General features: G+C 40.8%; 1 protein-coding gene across 1 annotated transcript in view; it reads right to left on the bottom strand.

Moving 5' to 3' along the window:
• PIP4K2A (phosphatidylinositol-5-phosphate 4-kinase type 2 alpha) overlaps positions 1 to 13,533 on the bottom strand; it is a 204,204-nt gene that overhangs the window by 83,081 nt on the left and 107,590 nt on the right. Inside the window, exon 3 of the mRNA XM_027847829.1 lies at positions 12,545 to 12,641. Coding sequence (XP_027703630.1) covers positions 12,545 to 12,641 — 97 coding nt within the window. The remainder of the gene's footprint in view (positions 1 to 12,544; positions 12,642 to 13,533) is intronic.

The raw sequence follows: 13,533 nt of genomic DNA on the forward strand, positions 1-13,533 counted from the left end.
ATCTGTGAATAAGGAAGACCTAACAATATCACAAAGGGTATGGGGGGCGAGGTAGGGTTTGCTACAGAATGAAACCTTAGAGTTGAGTTTAGCATTATGTCACATCACTTACACTGAATATTATTACTAGAGTTTAGAGGACTCAGCTTTCTTTAAGCAAAGCAGCGTCCAACCTGACTGTAGGACCGGGCGGCAAGAACAACTGTGTCCCCTTGTTTGGGAGACATGAGTATTACAGCCCAAACTTTCCAGGTCAGACGAGACTGGCAGCAGTTGGGGAACTTAACTGTCCAGGAAGTATGGGTTCTGAATGACAGCTAGAGGGGGAGGGGTCACAACGTGGTGGAGGGAGCTGAAGAAGCAGCAAGCAGCCAGCGTGGGCAGGATGTAAGGCGCCTTACCTAAAACTACAAAGAGTGAGGTAGAACCTCCGCAGAGAACAGATTGAGGGACAAAGGACATTTCTGTGGACTTCAGGTATCTCAAAGTCAACCTAGCTTTGCTGAGAGAAAGAGAGAGAAACTGTAGCCTGATATACACACGACTAAAAATGTGCAGGTTTCAATTGTAGCTATTTTGATAAGACAAACAAACAGGAAAGTGCATAAAGGGCAGATTCAGGGAACTGAGAAGATGACAGGACCCTTGGAGGTTGTCTCCTACAGTGTTCTCATTTTTAGAAATGAAGAAACTGAGGCCCACAAAGCTGAAGTGATTTGCCCAAGCGCCCCCAAGTCTCCCGCAGCAGTTAGAATTCAAACCCAGGTTCTCTGAATACAAAGTTAGGGCTCCTGCTGCTGCAGCATGCTGCCAGTATATTTTCATATGAAGAGGACACCCATTGGCTCATATAGTCCGTGCATCGCCTATGTCTCCGGGGCCTAGGATGACTGCCATTCACTGACAGTTTCCGCATCTTCTTCCCCTAAAACAAACACTCTGACCATTCCAAGAATGGCTGCAGTTAGCAAGCAATTCGGTTTCATGCATACCCAGGCCAGTTCAATCTTGCAGGAATTCTGAGCAGCTTATTTTTAGAAGTGGTAAGCTGGAGATGGCCAGGAGATGAAAGAGCCACCCGCCCATCAGCACTTCCAGTCTGCAGTTCAGCTCAGGGAGAAGCATGAGAGCATTACTAATTAATGCCCCTTGTCCGTTGCTGCTGATCAGGTTGGGGGCCATTTATTGGGGGAGGAGTTTATAACTGCTTCAGAAAGGGTTCCCCTACAGGACTGGGCTGAGTGCCACACGCTGGCCTATGCCCAACAAAGAGCTTGCCCACTTAAGAGGCAATATGGCAGAGCAGGAAGAGCCCATGATCTGATACCCTAAAACCGGGGTTCAGATTCTGGCTCTGCTATTTCTCACCTCTCTGCCTTTGTATGACCACAGGCAAGCCGCTTGGGCCTCAGTTTCCTCATTTGTAATATGAAAGTATTGGACTTAATGATTCTTCTCGTCCTGCCAAAAATATATAGTCTTGGGGCAGCTAGGTGGTGCAGTGGAGTAGGACCTGGGTTCAAATCCCACCTCGGACACATAACACTCACTAGCGGTGTGACTCTGGGCAAGTCACTTAACCCCAATTGCCTCACATTAAAAAAAATAGAAAATATAAAAATATTTAGTCTTTTGAGTAACAGTTTAAAAGTCTATCTCTCTCTCTTTTAGATCTCTCTATCTTTGTCTCTGTCTCTCTCTCTCACACACACAGAGCCCTTAGAAATGAGGTCTAGTGGAAACAACTAAAAGGAAAACCTCTTCAGTAGAACCAAAAAATATAGTTATGTTATAGAGTGGTACACTGGAAAGGGAACTGGCTCTAAAACATGGGGAACCTAGTACTTCTCTTTTGTTTTTAATATTTTGACAACTGTATTTCAGTATAATTGGTTTCCTTTATGTTCCTATGCATTTTATTTTATGCATTTAAAAATGTTATTCTGAGAAGGGGTTCATGACAAAAAAAATGTTAAGAACTCCTGTTCAAGGTCAGAGGTTCCTAGTTCAAATCCCACTTTTGATACAACCCTTATGACTCTGGGCAAGTCACATAACTCTTTAGGCATCAGTTTCTTCATCTGTAAAATAAGGATGCTGGACTATCAACCACCTTGAGAGGAAGCTAGCTGGTGCAGTGGATAGAGCACTGGCTCTGGAGTCAGGAAGACTCATTTTTGCAAGTTCAAACCCAGCCTCAGACACATACTAACTGTGTGGTCTCTTAGCCCTGTTTGCCTCAGTTTCCTCATCTGTAAAATAAGCTGGAGAAGGAAATGGCAAACCACTCCAGTATCTGTCAAGAAAACCCCAAATGGGGCCACGAAGAGTCAGACATGATTGAACAACAAAAAAACCATTTCTAAGGTTCCTTCCAGATCTAAATCTTTTATACTATGAGCCTCTAGAAACTCAGAGCAGTCTTGCCACACAATGCATTTTATATATAATATAATATTATATATATTATATATTATAATATATATTTATATACAATATAATATTTTATATATTATAATATATATTTATATACAATATAATTATATAATATAATATAATATATAAAATACCATATTATATATATATATAACTCTGCAGGAAGCAGGAACAATATATATATATATACACATACATATATGTGTATGTATGTATGTATGTGTATATGTATATATGTATGTATGTATAAAAGAAGGAGACCTATTCCATTCCTACTTATTCTTTAAAAACTCAACTAAAATATCACCTTTCCCAGGAAAATTTCCATGATCCTTCTTATTGGTAATGATCTTCCTTGTCCTAGACCTGAAAACGTACTTTGTTTTCCTCTCTCTAACTGCACTCATGTCTCATTGGGCACTATTTTCAGTATATGTGTCTTATCTTCCTGCTACAGTATAAATTCCATGAAAGCACGTCTAATCTAAACTTTGTACTTTCCTCCAGTGCCCAGCACTGCTTACAATAGGGGCTAAATACAGGTGTTTATGGAAGGGAAGCCAGACGTAAACATTAATCTCCACACTTTAAAGTACGGTAGAACGGAAGCTCCTTCAGGTCAGGGACTTTTTTGGTTTTGTTTTGTCTTTGTATCCCTCCATCTTGGCACAGGGCTCTGCATTTAATACATCTGTGAAGAAAGGAAGCTGGATGGAACAACTTTAGTTTCTGATCCCGAAGCACGAGTGCCTGGGGCAGGAGTAGAAGCAGCAGCCCCACAGACACATCAGGGCCAGCCGGGTGGCAGGGTCTTAGCCTTCAGAGACAGCCTGAAGGGATGGCTGTAGGAGAGTGTTCAAGAGTACAGAGGGAAGGGAAAGGGAATCCAAAAGACACCCACTTTGCAGATAACAATAGTTAGGAGGAAGTTTTTAATGCTGAATCCTCAGTAGATGTAGAGCTGATGCCTCAATTTGCCTTTAAAAGCTTTTCCTTGCGGGGAGAAGAAAAAAGAGATCTAAGTGTTTAGAAGACAAGTGAGAAGAGGTGTCAGAGCAGAGCCACAGACCTTTAGTGGGGCAGGAAGTAGGCTTTCTGATTCAGCCTAAGAGGCCTGATTAAATTCACTGTTTCTTTACTCTGATAAAGGTCAATTAAGTGGGCTAATTACCATGTTCTACTTTTATTGCAATGGTCTCCATGGATCAATATAGACTTCTTTCAGGTAAAGCAAAAGGCATTAACAAAAACAATAAGAATCAGGACCACTTATCCTTTTAACTTAATGTAAAAGGTCTGAATAATAAATAAACCAGGTGATAGGATGACTTTAGCCCCATATTGATTGACAACACCCACCCCCCTCAACTTCCCCTAGTCACAAAGAACAAACACTTTTTAAAAAGCCACACAGTAAAACAAAGCAATCCTCTTCATGAACCTAACGCCTCCACATATGGACAGAAGGCTCCAATCCAATTACTCTGATCTCACAATCAGATGGAAAAAGACCATTTCAAGCAATGTATGCCGGGAGAGTTTAGATCTGATTTAATCACCTAAATATATGATTTATTAAGCAGGTAGTTCACATATGTATAAACCAGTCAGTCAACCTGTCAATAGCCTTTTATTAAGTGCCTACTGGGTGCTAGCGCTAGGCACTGTGCTAAGCACTGGACTTATAAAGGAAGGCAAAAGGAGTCCCTGTGATCAAGGAACTCAGGCAAAAGGGTGAGACAATATACAAACAACTATGTAAACACAAACAACAGTTCTCTCTGTATGTATGTATGTGATATGTATATATGTTGTATATGTAATATGTATATGTCATACATACACACACATATGATATAGAGGTGAGGGAGCAGATAGTAGTGGAACATATTTGAGTGAGATGAGGTAAGGAGTGGAGAAAAGGGAACTCTTGGTAAATGACCTCAATTTTTTCAGTCAATTTTGAGAAGTTTCAATAAAACATAAGTTTCTCAGCTGAGACATGAGGAAGAGGGGGAAAAATGGGAAGCGTCAGAAGAGAAGAAAAGGTTTGGAATTGCTGCTATGGTGAGTGTCGGATAGTAAGATGATTAGAGGTGGGTAAAAAGATTGCCTTTTAGCAGTGAGGACGCAGTGAGGACCCAGTTGAGGTTATGTGACCAATTCATAGTGAACCCAGCCAGCACAGTATTATGATTTTCTCCCTCACTCAGAAATGGTAGTGAGATGTGAGAGATAGCCTGGTATAGTGAAAAAAAGCACTGGACGTAGGAATCACTTGTCATGTACCAGTTGACATTTATCAATTATATGACCATAGGTAAGTCACTCGTTCTCCCTTAACCTCCTGAGCATGGGTTTCTCCCTTTGTAAAATGAGAATAATACCCAGGGCACCTCCCCCTACCCAGGTTGTATGGATCAAATGAGATAATGTACGTGTCATATTTTTAATGAACAGGTATTTTTTAGAGTTTTATTGATGCTTTTTCCAGTTATTTCCCAATATACTCCTCAGTCCCCTTGGAACAAAGTAAAACAGTTGGGCAAAAACAACCGCTAGCAACCATATCTAATGGCACGTACACCATTCTGCATTAATAATCTCCCTCCATCAGCACCAGGATATTGATCGTTACAATTAATCGATCACTCTCTCGGCCTCTTAATGTTTCTGTCTATATTATTTTAGTTAACATGTATATTATTTCCTGGTTCTGCTTACCAATTCATACAAGTCGTCTTATGTTTCTCCAAGTTCCTCATCTTTATTTTATAGGACAACAGTACTCTACTACATTAATACATCACAGTTTGATCAGTCATTCTCTGATTGATGGGTACCCACCTTATCTCCAGGTATTGCCACCCCTCGAAGCTGAGGTTATCATTGTTGTTGTTCTCATTCACAAATACGTACCCAAAATGAAAGTGTCAAAGTTTCCCAATAATATATATATGTGTGTGTGGATGGATGTATATATGTGTATGGAGGCATGCATGTATATGTGTATGTATATGTGTGTAGGCATATACGCATACATATACACACAAATATACATGTATCCATATACACAAATGTAAATACACATTTACATACAAACACACACACATATATAACTTTGGGGGATAAAATTGGTCTGCTTCAAGGTCATTGTCAATTGTCATTCTATTTCAACTGCTTTTGTGGAGCTACCAAATCCGTCACTGCCATGGAACTAGATCAGTCATTTCTATCCAACATCCAATTAATTTGCCAAATCATTCCTTTAATTGGTTCCTTACTCCGCCTCGACACCCTCCAACCCACCCCCACCTTCCTGAGCTGACCAGTTGATTATGAATGAGTTGGCTGGTTGTTTTGGTAGTGGGTTACTACAAAAAACATTTAGGTGCCTTTCAGGATACTCCAGAGTTTGAGTTAGACAGGAACCCTATATTTGAAATGCTTATTGTCTTAACATGGACCAAAAACACTGGTGAACATCACTGGCATTTTGTGAGGCATGATCTAAAGAAGAAATTCAGATTGATTCCTATGAAGGAGGCAAGTATAATGGGAGAAGGCTAGCTCTTTACAGAGAGTTTTTATTTCACATCAGCATTAGCCTTTGTGCACATGTTTGTAGAGAACTATAAAATCTCCTCTTTACCTTCCCCCTCTTTCCACTCTTCATCCTTATCATAGTGGGTTGAAGATTTATAGACACCATCTTGTCCTGGACCACGTGGAGGGCTCTTCTCAATACATGCTTGACTTTTGTGCTTACTGCCCAAAGAGAGTAGAAGATGTGGTAGGGTGAAGGGAGTTCCTGAAATATCTCTGCTTAGTGAGTTCTTTAAACACATTTTACAATAGAAACATCAGTCTCCAAGGAGAGGCAGCAATTTAAATGCCAAAAGCACTAGTCAGAGCTAGCAAAGGATGAGAGTGGTGTACAAATGATTAATTACACTTCGGCTCAACTCTACTTATGCTGATCTCTCATACTAAGAGTTCAACAGAAAAGCCAATTAGTTCCTTGTGAATCATTCTTCTATTTGCCTAATTTGCCTCCAAAGTTTTTAGTCAGCAGTCTGCACTTCTTACTTAAATATCAACTTCTATAGTTTTGTTTTTAGTAAAAATAGGGGGGTAAATTAAATTACACCTCATTATTTCAGTAACCAATTTGAGCAATTTTAGGAAATTCAGCTATATGGTATCTGATCTTGATCTCTATGTAGGAGAGCAGTTATTATTAGAAGTATAAAAAGGACCTTATTTTAATTATTTATAACCGGGTTGAAAGCAACAGGAACTCCAAAGAGAGTGTTCAAATAGGACTTTTAACACTATTCTTTTAAAACCAGGGGCTGTGGAGGCCTAGGAGGAAAATGTGTGGGTGGTGGTGGTGAGCAGGGGAGAAGCTGATTTCCTTTAAAAAGGCAAATAGATTCTGTGCAGAGTTCAAAGACATTTTCTGCTTATTCTATTTCTCCTTTTTAAGTCATAGAGGCCATTTTCATAAAACATCTTACATGCAATTAAAGTGTTTGGATAAGAGAGAGGTCATTCTTTCCAACTTCCTACAAATCTTTCTTTTTCAATTGTTTCAGGAATGATTTACTTCAAAGGCTTTGGTGGAAATTTTCCCCTCCCCCCTTGCAAATTTCAAGTTCAAAATTTTGATCAAAGTTCTCTTTTGAGCAAGAAGCCCAAACCTCAATGTTGGCTCTCTTGCAGACTTGAAGAAAGAAAGCCAACATGCCCACATCCTCATGAGTGCACACTTCCTTTTACCCTCCATCAGTGTGCAGAGGCAAAACATCTGTAGAGACATTAAATGGTATTCACATTAGAGGCGGTAAGTGAAAATCATGGTACTAGTCCATGAAGCAGGGACTATCTCAGCAGCTTGGCCGGCATTTTCTTATTTCAACAGCACAGCTGTTTCCAATGCCTAAGTGAGTCTATGAGATGGCACCGAGAGCATGATAGCTACTATGTTTAACTTCACAGTTCAGATAAAGTTAAGATTTCATCGGTTCACTTTGTAAAACCTCCTTATATGCCTATTATTGAAAAAAAAATCAAACAAACAAAAAACACTAGAACTAGAACATCTTTGAGATCTGCTGATCTGGTCTTGTCATTTGCCTGCTCCTGAATCTCTTCATGGCTCCCCACGGCCTAATGGGTAAAGTTTAAACTCCTTACCCCAGCATAATCTGGCACCGTTGAACCTGTCCAGTATTGCTGCATACTCTTCACTACATACACATCCTGTGCTTACCTACCTCCATGTCTTATGCTTCCAGTTCCCTAAGCCTGGAAGGCCCTTCCTTCTTTCAATTAGTTAAGTTACTACCCATCCTTCAATGAATCAGCACCAAAGCCGGAAAAGACCCGAGCGGATGCCGGCCTCCCACCCATATCTTGACAAGAACAATGTAGCCCTCAACGAATCCTTGAAGAACTCTGAAGACAGGGAAGCCCAAAGCCTCCCAAGGCAGCTTATTCCACTTTTAGGAAGCTCTCATTGTGAAGGGGTCTTTCTTCCCAATAAGCCTCTTGGCAACTTGCACCCTCAGCACCCAGTTCTGTTCCCTAGAGCCATTCTGCACAAACTCAAATCCTATATCCTTTGTGATGCCTAACCCAATCCTGTAGCCAGCATGGTCAGGGGCTGCTTTCACCCATTTTTTAGTGCTTAGTATTGCATGGCACTTTTTAAGGGCTTAGAAATGCTTCATGATCAACTTTACTGGACATTTCTGAATCTTTTTTTTTTTTAGCTCACTTCTGTCTGTGTTAATTGTCTCTACAAGGTTCTATATAGATCCTAAGCTTTGAGTCTCTGTCCATACAACGATCTGCACACAGTAGATACTCAATGAATTTTGTTTGCTGGCCTGAAGGTGAAGTGTAAACCTTCTGTCTACTGCTTTTGTTTTTATAGTTATATGAGAGATTTAAGAGCCAGTTTCTAAAGAATTTGAGCAACAAAGTTTTGACATTAAGGCAGGGAGAGGAAAACTAGTTTTTTGTGCAAGGGGTGATAGGCCTGGTCTGCTTCAGGGACATCACTGGGCAACATTGGTGGCATATTCTCCTCCCAATATGGCGAGGTTGCTAGCAGTCAACCCAGCCCAGAAAGAGCATGATTCCTGGTTCTTTCCACAAAGCAGAGATAGTAAGGAGGAAAGGAGGTAGCTGGGTGAAATAAGCACAAGGGAGAAGGGTCTGCTGGCCATAGAGGATCATGGAATAATTTTCCACCTCTGTACCTTTGTATAGTCTGTACCCTGCATGAGTGGAATGCTCTGTCTCATCCACCTCTTGAAAGTCCTTCTTCCCTTTAAACCTTAGCTCATGTATTGTCACCTTCAAGAGGCCCTTCCTCTTTTCCCAGTTGTTAGTGCTATCCCAATCAGTATATGTGTATTCGTTTTGCATATATCTGTATTTATTTATCTCTAAACACATTATATTCTCCTCCTCCTTTACCCCTTCTTCCCAGATGTAAGCTGCTTAATGGCAGGGAATGGGCCACTTTTTATTTTGTTATTCCAGCATCTAGCAGAGTCTCTGGCACAAAATAAAGGTACTTAATGAGTCTTGTCCATTGACCAGGGAGAAGAAATTCACATGAAACAAGGTTTTTCCATTTTGAATATATTAGAAAAATCTTTTCCTTCCTTCTCCATCATGGCAAGGAAGTGACTCTAGGCACCCATCAGTTCCAATGGCAGAACTCAAGTTCTGGCAGGTCCGACCTAGCTGGAAAGGCTTCAAGCAAGGTCAAGAGGCAGGATGGCCCATTACTTAGGGCTAAAATCATAGAGGCTTATTACCAGGTCAGACCTCAAGACACAACTTTGGGAGGCTACAGCAAGTCATAATGGCTTTTTACTAAGGAAGGCATTGAGAGGTTTGGACCTCTGTTGGTGGAGGGAATGCCTATACCGATGAAATCTAGGAACCTTACTTCAAGCTGCAAAGCTACTGATGAGATTTGAAGGACTTTATGCCTTCAGCCAGCCATTCTCCTTGCAGACAATGTATCTGGTGTTTGGCTTCCGCAGTAATCCCAAGTACTTGGCTTTTAAGCATTTTTATGAATTTGGCTGGCAGTATGAGAAAGTGGTAATCAATGCCAGGCCCCTTCAACAGGAAAAAACAACCATCAATCAACCCTGGGGATAGAACATGGTCACTTTTTAAAAACTCTCAACCCGGGACCCCAGCACTATAAATGAGTAATAAGAACTCACTTTTATATAAGACCAAAATTTGCAAAGGACATTTTCTCTCATAACTACTCTGGAAAGAAGGTACTTTCCAACATTATTGTTTACATTTTTCAGATGAGGAAACCATAACTCCAGCAGGTTAAGGGACTTTAAACAAGCAGTAGGCAGATCAGAGCCGATATCAGAATCCAGGCCTTCTAATGACAAATCCAGCATTCTCTCCACTACTCAGCAGTAGCACCCTTTTTGTTGTGGTACACCCAGGACCAAGGAGAGAGTCCTCTACCCAAGAGCCTTCTCTTTCTACTGCTGACTCTTCAGCAAACAAACATCTCAATCAACAAAGCAAAGCATCTTCACTTTCTTAGACTGGGAGAAACGTAAGTGCTTGACAAATGGGTAAACAGCAAATCAGCAAAGGAAAAAAAAACATTTTGCAAATTCTGAACGGCTGTTCTCAGTAAAAGAAAAATATGCAACTAAAAGGACAATAAATAACCAAACAAGTTACGGATGACACTTAAGGCAGAGATCTAAATGTGGCTCTGCTTATTAAGGAAGCAAGGTTCATTTGTCCAAGAAGCAGTATGACAGTTTATTCTTTTATTCCCTTTCATTTCTCTCTCTCTCTGAAGAGAAAACACTCATTTTCTTCCTAACCTCTACAGTGAAGCCAGTGTGTATGAAATGTACAGCACTGCCAGAACCCTCACTTTGATTACTAAAGGTCTCATGTATAGAGCGATAATTAACTTCACATTATTCCTTGTAGCTACAAAAATACCTACTCACAAAATGAGGTTAGAAAAGAAATTTAAATATCTGCCAATGTCCTGCAAACAAACATCCTTCAATGCCATTTGGGACGTCTTCTTATTGCATTAGCAGCTTGCTGACGGTGAAGGGACTATGCTATTACTTAAAGCCTCAGGACTGGATGTAAGTCCCAGATACCAGGGCTGTGGAATCACCTACTGGTCCAACCCCCTTTCAGGGTCCATGCTCACCTACTCACCATCCCCCACACCATCTGTATAAAAATAACCCAGATGCTGGCAAGGCAACCAAAGGGCTGGCTATTTCTAGGACTCTTCATAGGGACAACAGGGCAACACCAGGCTGAAGCAAGAGCGGCCAAATGGGTCTGATGGGTTCCCTTCTGACACTTGATCAAACCTTTTAATACTTGAGACCTTGATGCAGGCTCCATTACATTGTGATTCTTTAATGCCACATGACCAGATTACATCGCCTTCTTCAAGTGAGTTATTTCAAGGGAAGACATGACTTCTTTACGAATGAAATTAATTCTAAAGTCTTTGTGTTCCCTCCTCCACTGAGGGTAGAGGGAGAGAAGGCAGAGTCCTGGGTGGAACACTCTCTCCTCTTATCTAATCTGGCCACTGGTCTGAAGATTATGGTCTTTGGGAGTGGTCTGGTGCAGGGGTCCTGGGGGTCGTGGCTTTCAGACTCAGAAGAACCTTAGAGCCCTCTAGGCCACCCTCTCATTTTATAGATGAGAAATAGAGCCCCAGAGAGGTTCCCTCTCCTGCTGAAGGTCACACAAGTGGAGTGGCAGAAGTAAGATATGAACATGGGTCTTCTGACTCCACCTGTTGCTCTTTCCAATGTACCGTGAAGTCTCTTAATGAGAAGTCTGATGAGCAGTAAGTGTGACACCAGCAAGATTTGTTCCTGTCTCCAAGAACAGCACTAAACCATGCTCCCTCTCTCTACATTCTCTTATGAAAATAATGAGTTCACATGTATACAGTGATTTGGAGAGAGGAAAAGGGGCTTGGGGCATTTACATGGGCCTAGAGTAAGGAAGACTCGTCTTCCTCAGCTCAAATCTCCCTCAGACCCTTACTAGCTTCGTGATCCTGGGCATGTCACTTCAACCTGTTTGCCTCAGTTTCCTCATCTGTAAAATGAACTGGAGAAGGAAATGGCAAACCACTCCAGTATCTTTACCAAGAAAACCCCAAATGGCATCACGGAGAGTAGGATGCAACTGAACAATGACAACAGTGGGCTTGGGAAGGACTCCCAGAGAAGAAACTATCTCTCCAAAGTTTATAAAGTTATTTGGGGCACTGAGAATTCAAGTGACTTGTCACAAAGCCAGTCTGTGTCAGAAACAGGACTAGAAATCAAGTCTTTTTGACTTGAAAAGACAGATCTCTACCCACTATTCCATTCTCATAGAGGGCTTTATAGGTTATAAACTGATTTCCTCAAAATAACATAATGAGATGGTACTATTATCACCATTCTATAAACACAGGATTACAGGATCACATCTAGAACTGGAAGGCCAGACAATCCAACCCATTTTACAGATAAGAACATTGAGGTTCCGGTAGAACCTGGTTTTGTGACTGAGCCCTCAGTTAGTGTGCTGGACCAGAACTGTCAAACCCAAGGCACACCTGATTGTGGCCTGAACCAGATGAAAATGTAATTTGGAAATAAATACTTAACAAAATACATAAAAATACAACAGAACACAGATGATGTTAATAACATGGAGTTCTAAGCCAACATGTGGCCCACAGGGACCCATACAGTCTAGTTTCTATCCAAGTTTGATATCACCATGTTGGACCGCAATTTCCAGGGGCAGCTGGTACCTAAAAACTGAGTATTTTTACTGTGGCAGCTTCACCTCTTCAAACACAATTATTTAAACAAATGGGCCTGGATCTCCAGTATACGCTAAGTCTTTCTTTACAGTTAGTAACTAACAACTTGATGTGAACCAGAGCTGAACTATAAGCATTTTTAAAATAGGACCTTTTCCTTCCTCCTCAGGGCTCCAGGGGACTTGAGACTAACCATCCCAAGCAAAGCGTAAAAGTGCTATAACTCACCTGAAAATCCTGATCATCAATTCCAAACCTTTCTCTCAGGTTGCGGAAAACCATTGGGCAATATTCCTTAAATTTGAAATGACTCGGCATGTTTTCTCTGAAATTGTAATACCATAAAATGAGATGCAAAGGCACACATAGCAGCTAATGTTTATATAGTTTTATAAAGTCTGTAAGGCATTTTACAAACACATTCATCCCACTTGATAGTTCCATCAGCTTTATGAGACGGGCACTAGAGGTATCATTAGCTTCATTTTATAGTTAAAGAAACTGAGGTTCTGAGAGGCTGGATAATTCACCCAGGAAGACACAAGTGCTAAGTATCAGAGTTGGGTCTCAAATTTAGGATTTAACTATAAACCCAACATTCTTTGCACTGCTTCTCCTAATCATACTAAAATTTCCTGATGGGCTGTTCTAGTATATATTTTACATGCGGTACTTAAGGACAAATGGTATTGGTTTTTCTCCTTCATCACTCTGACAACGTAGACCTCCCTTAATCTCCACCATGCCTGCCCATCAGTTTTCGGATTCATGCTTTAGAAAGTGGAGAAGTCATGAGAAGGAAGGAAAGAAGAGGTGAAGGGGAAAGGAAGAAGTGGAAGAGAAAGAGGAAAGGAACGAAATTAGGGGAAGAAAAGTAGAGGACAGCGGGGGGAAGTTGTGAAGGACATTTCTGGACCATTTTCAGTTACTCACAAGTGGTAGGACTGAATTATAGCCCTCCGAAAAAACAATAAGACTATCCTCCCACACTAACTTCAAATACTGAATGTTTTTTTTTTTCACTACTTTCCCAATTCAATTCAGATAACCAAACAGTGAACTAAGACTTTCTTTCACCCTTCTAACTCTTCAAAGCCCAGCCTCCAAAATATATTGTGATAAGGACTGACTCACCTGTTTCACTCAGGACAATGTTTTTATTTAGAAATTTTTTCATTTAAGTTCACATAGACAAGAGTAATATTTTTAGTGCTTTA

This window comes from Vombatus ursinus, unplaced genomic scaffold, assembly GCF_900497805.2.
Source record: "Vombatus ursinus unplaced genomic scaffold, bare-nosed wombat genome assembly UNPS02005459.1, whole genome shotgun sequence".
Taxonomy (NCBI): domain Eukaryota; kingdom Metazoa; phylum Chordata; class Mammalia; order Diprotodontia; family Vombatidae; genus Vombatus; species Vombatus ursinus.